The 6,000-nt window shown below is 44.3% G+C and overlaps 1 protein-coding gene across 1 annotated transcript in view; it reads left to right on the forward strand.

Annotated features, from left to right (window-relative positions):
* The window catches only part of LOC121281218 (5-hydroxytryptamine receptor 7-like), a 38,604-nt gene extending 32,974 nt beyond the window's left edge, over nt 1-5,630 (forward strand). The window contains exon 2 of the mRNA XM_041194010.1: nt 4,341-5,630. Coding sequence (XP_041049944.1) covers nt 4,341-5,112 — 772 coding nt within the window. The 3' untranslated portion in view covers nt 5,113-5,630. The remainder of the gene's footprint in view (nt 1-4,340) is intronic.
* Nucleotides 5,631-6,000: the final 370 nt, after the last annotated feature.

Consider the following 6,000-nt stretch of genomic DNA (forward strand, 5'->3'; position numbering starts at 1 on the left):
CAGTGCCCTTTTAGGCAATACATGATCGTAACAATTCGCTGCATTAAATGATGCTGTTTTGTTAGGGTGAGGTGAAGAGTGCTGGAAGGAGGTTCCTATAGACTATAAGCACCAGCATGTCCCAGATGGACTGAATGGACTGTTTCTGTGCTTTACATTCTGTATAATAGAATGTTTGGAAAGGTTGCAGAGGAGGCAACAAGTTTACTCCTCATTTTAAATTGTCTTAATGACTCAACTAGGTTAATGCACCCCGGATCTGTATACTTCAGAAAAGTGTAGACATAGAGCGATTTGGTAGAGGTTTATAAAGTACTGAAGGGGTTACACTGTGTTTATGTTGACCCAATTGTTTCAACTGCTCAGATGAGGGGATACCAGGGTCACCCCTCTGACTAGGTTAGATATTAGAAGGTGTTTCTTCTTCCAGGGAATAGTCGGCTCCTGGAACAGAGTGAGTAGGTCACTGGTTCACTGTAACCCTTCGAGATAGAATTGGATCTGTTTCTGAGGCACTGATCAAGTTATACAAGAAGTTAAGTACATTGTGTCAGGTTATCATGTGGCTCTGTATGATGCAGAGTTCATTGAAACTATTTTGGGATAGGCTAAGATACTCTTTTCCTGTTTATCATTTTGTATGTTTGTGCAATTAAAAAAAAGGTTTGCATTCATATAGCCCTTTCCAAGACCACCACACATCTCAAGGTGCTCTACGCCAAGACTGACCCATAGGGTCCTGTTGACAGTTAGCTTTACCAAGTTAAAGTTTGGGACATCTGAATGGAAGGTAATCTAGCTCCCCGATAATGAAATTTCGCAAGGCTGTATCTGGCCTCCTGCCACTAAAAAACAGCCATACCAGGCACTTCAACAGGTGTGGGACTAGAACACATGTAGGTCAGACCAGCTTCGTGACAAACCAGTCCAGGTTAGTGACAATCCAAACTGGTTAGCGACAACCTGGACCAGGTTAGATACAATCTGGATAAGACAAGTATTTATTTATTTTGCTTTTGTAAAGTTAGTGACAATCCAGATGAGATTAGTGATAATCTGGACCACGATAGTGACAATATAGACAAGGTAAATAAAAATCATGGGGGACTCGTGACAGTCAGACTAGGTTAGTGACAATTCAGACAAGGATGATGACAATCTTGTTATGAGTGCAAAGTTTATAAGATTATGTTTTGGGACTGTTTTTTTAAATTCTAGGTGCACTGAAGGAATGAGGGGGAAGGGGTGAGGGGTTGGGGGGGGGGGGGGGTGTCATGTGACCTTCATTGAATCCTGCCTGACAACAAGCCTGGGTGGCTCAAGGTTGATATGGAAAGAGTGGGGCCCAGGCTGACTTACTGGGAAGATGGTGAAAGATGTTCACATCTGTAAACAATGACAACGGCAGCTGTGCTGACGGCAGATAGACTTTCAGCTTTCTGGGCAGATGAGAGAGAGGGAAAGAAAGAAAGAAAGGAAGAGGGGTATCGCAGAGAGCAAAAAAGACTGCAGTTGGCATGTGGTCAGGAGACAGGAAGTTGCCAGTTCTCTGCGAGCTGCCAGTCTCCGGTTAAATAGACGCTTTCTGAGGTGACCTCATTGCTCTTAGTCAGTTTGGGACTTCCCCAGAAACTGAAAGAAGCATCTTTTCAGAGTCACTCAACATTATGATTTGGTGAAATGAGCAGAGGCAAATCTGTTGGCAGCTGAGGGTGATGTTGGACTGGGTTCCTTTAAAATCTATGCTTCTGTGGATAGCAGGCAGTGAAGCGTAACTGTAGTGTGGGGTTTTCAGTCATGTTGAAAGGTTAAATGGGGGGTGCTCTTTTCTGTACTTTAGGGTATAAGTTGCCTACTAAATAGTGTTTCATCAGTGTTGCTTCTGTCCATGCCAATATGTGACCCCCCTATACCATGAGCTTTTATTTTCCACAATAACCTTTGATGTGGCACCTTATCAAATACCTACTGAAACTCTGGGGAGAATTTTCACGCCGGTGTGTGGGGGTGGTGTGTTGGTCCCAGCACAGTTCAGAGTAGGCTGTCCCAACAGTACAACCCCCACTTTCCCCAGTACTGGTGTCAGTGCCCCATGATCTCCGACCCATTTCTACCACACAGACTTTGAGCCAAGCAATCATTTCTCTAATCTTATTTGCCCTACACCAATTTGCATGTGGCCCAGGTAATAATCCAGAGTTTATTACCTTTGAGGTTCTGCTTCTTAATATGGTGCCGAGCTCCTCGTACTGACAATGCAGAACTTCTTTCCTTATCCTACAATTTTTTTTTTATCCATTCATGGGATCTGGGCATCGCTGACCTGAGCAACATTCATTGCCCATTGCTAATTGAGGAGGTGGTGGTGAGCTGCCTTCTTGAACCGCTGCAGTCCATGTGGTGTAGTACACCCACAGTGCTGTTAGGCATGGAGTTCCAGGATTTTGACCCAATGCCAGTGAAGGAATGGTGATATATTTCCAAGCCAGGATCGTGAGTGACTTGCAGGGGAAATTCCAGGTTGATGGTGTTCCCATCTATCTGTAGCCCTTGTCCTTTTAGATGGCAGTGGTTGTGTGTTTGGAAGGCACTGTCAAAGGAGCCTTGGTGAGTTCCTGCAGTGCATCTTGTAGATCGTACCCACTCCCTCCATCATAGATGGAGGGAATGAATGTTTGAGGGTAGGGTGCCAATCAAGCAGGTTGCTTTGTCCTGGACGGTGTCAAGCTTCTTGAGTATTGCAGCTGCACTCATCCAGGCAAATGGAGAGTATTCCATCACACTTCTGACTTGTACCTTATAGATTGCTGACAGGATTTGGGGAGTCGGGAGGTGAGTTACTCAATGTAGGTTTCCTAACCTCTGACTTGTTCTTGTAGCCACAGTATTTATATGGCTAGTCTAGTTCAGTTTCTGGTCAATGGTAACCTCCAGGATGCTAATAGTGGGCGATTCAGTGATGGTAATGCCATTGACTGTCAAGAAGTGATGGTTGGATTCTCTCTTGTTGGAGATGGTTATTGCCTGGTACTTTTTGTTCCCTCTACTTGAATGGCTTCCTGTAGCACAGTGCCATAGCCTGTCAGCTCATCCACCCTGCAACCCCCACTCTCAACCAAACAAGCTGAGAGAACCTCAAACCTGTTGGACAATTGCAAAGGCTGCACCCCTGCCCTCTGAGTCCCCTTACCTGCTTCACTCGCTGTCACACCCTCCTGTTCCTGAACACTGTCCAAATCAGAAGATGCTATCCTAACAAATGTGACTGCATGGGGTGAAAATCAAGTAGCTTTCCAAACTATTTTCCAACACAAACCCATTTTAACACTTGAAAATTAACACAACCCCAGACGCCAACAAAAACAGCTGAACTCTAACCTTGAATTGAATGGGGGCTCATGGTTGTGTTCCTTATTTTCAAGTGTATTTATTTCTGACCTCTCCCCATTCTTGCACTCTTGAAGGTACTGAAACTTGCTAACATATACATCCAAAGCTGCAGCCATCCCTCTGGTAACTTGTGAAAGCAAAGGACATTGAGAACTCAATTTTAAAGCCAATCAATTGATAGGAGAATGTCAGATTGGGGGGGGGATAAAATTTGAGAATCAGGCAACCCACCCCATTTCCGCCTCCCTTTTCAATTTTAATATACAGAAATGATTCCTCTAAAAGGCAAGTGGGAGCCGAGTTATCATACCAAATTTGTAGCCTGATCACATCATTGGTGCAGCGAATTAAATTTAACAGTGAGTGAGGGGAAGGCTCGAACTGTTGAAACGCAGCTGCCGGCTCTCGAGGGTAAGTGATTCTTTTAGCACTCCTTGTGGTCCAGGAGGAGTGGGAGTGTTCCTCTGAGCTCCTCAAGGAAACTTACAGTTTCCAGCAGTCCCGATTTCCACCGTCCACCCAGCTCCCTAGTTGTGGCCTGGTGTTGATGCTCCCTTGCCTATGCCCAGGGCTTGCCCCCACAGGGCCTTGTCTGGAACCTTCTACAGCCATCCTTCTCTTCTGCCCACAGGTCACCAGCCCATTCGCTGTTTCTGTGGCTTCAGTTGGGGCTGAGAGCCACAGTTTGGGAACCACTGCACTAACGTGCCCTGGTACGGAACAATGTATAGACGAGCAGCTAAATGAAATTTGAGGCTCGGAACCTGTTATGTTAATAAAATTGCATTGTTCAATAACTTCATAAATCAAGGAAATTGGCACTGATGTAAGAGCAACGAGCGTAAAGCTTCGAGTGAGAACGTGAACTAAACAGCTGCTTCTGTTTTGCAGTATCATCTATAAAGAGCAATTAGAGCTGATAACTACATTTCTCTGATTGTATATTTCAGGTACTTGGGAATAACGCGTCCTTTGACATACCCAGTGAGACAAAATGGAAGATCAATGGCCAAAATGGTGATCACCGTTTGGCTCCTTTCAGCATCCATAACCCTACCACCATTGTTCGGCTGGGCCAAAAATGTCACGGTGGATCGGGTGTGTCTCATCAGCCAAGACTTTGGCTACACTGTCTACTCTACTGGGGTAGCTTTTTATATCCCCATGACTGTCATGCTGATAATGTATTACAGGATATACAAAGCCGCTAAAATAAGTGCAGAAAAGCACAAGTTCATGAGTATTCCCCGGCAATATGAACAGGATGGAGTCTACAACATGGAGGAGGACATTCGGGCCCACCATGCCACCAAGAGGTCCAAGGCTGCAGAGGAATGCGCCACCTTATCTAAGCTCCTTAAGCATGACCGGAAGAACATTTCTATCTTCAAGAGGGAGCAAAAGGCAGCCCGGACACTGGGGATCATTCTGGGAGCCTTCACCTTCTGCTGGTTACCCTTCTTCCTGCTGTCTGCAGCCCGGCCCTTCATTTGTGGGATTGAATGCAGCTGCATGCCCCTGAGATTGGAGAGAACGTTGCTGTGGTTGGGGTACACCAATTCCCTTATAAACCCACTCATCTACGCCTTTTTCAACCGAGACCTGAGGACTACTTTCTGGAACCTGCTGCGTTGCAAGTACAGAAACATCAACAGGAGGCTTTCAGCTGCCAGCATGCATGAGGCACTCAAAGCCGCCGAGAGACACGATTGCATATTGTAATCTGAACCTCAGAAATTGCACAAAGGAATTTAGTGGACAGCCTGGAGGGAGACTGATTGGAAACAAAATGAGAACCAGATAGCCCTCCAGGAGACGTTACAAAATATTTGATCCCATATAGATGCAAACATTTGCAAAATGAAACCGCGATTATTTTCACTAGGGATCCAAACGCTGCCAGTCATTGACAACGCTGGTGCAATATTTTCACTTTAAAGGCTGGCTAAGTGAATGGAACAGAGCAACCGTACAGAAAATATCATTGCATCAAGAGGTATCAATGGCTATGAAGAGAAGAACAATTAAACAGAACTCTAAGGAGGATTGATAACAATTCAGAAGGACAGTGTTGAGTTCAAAATCAGCGATCAAGTGAATCAGCCAATTGTTTTGGACCAAGAATGTGAATGCAAGAAATGGAATGGTTTTGAGTCACTAACAAATCATCGAGTGAATTGGCTTTTTAAAGAACGTGAGACTGACCAATAAGGGATAATGGGTTGGAATGCAACTGAAATCAAGAGAATAACATGAAAAGCCAACTGTTGAACTAACAGTTTTTTTTTTGTGTGGACTTTGTAATGTCCTAAAATACTAAACCAGGATGCCTTGTGTTAAAAAAGTGTAAATTTATTTATGAAAAGCGATCAACTCCACAGAAGATAGAAAGTAGCCTTATGGACAAATTCATTGCATTCAAAGGTATTAGGGCCTTGGACCAGGATGTCGTTGAATATTTACCATTAGACAAACTGAAGTTAAAACCTACCTTTGTTTTGCTATTCCCATTCACAAAAGTGATTACCGGTATGTCAAGATAATGGATATTTTGCTGTGCTTTTTTAATGTCTGGAGATGGAAATGTGAGATAACATAGCAGCATACACT

Source organism: Carcharodon carcharias, chromosome 1 (assembly GCF_017639515.1).
Source record: "Carcharodon carcharias isolate sCarCar2 chromosome 1, sCarCar2.pri, whole genome shotgun sequence".
Taxonomy (NCBI): Eukaryota; Metazoa; Chordata; class Chondrichthyes; order Lamniformes; family Lamnidae; genus Carcharodon; species Carcharodon carcharias.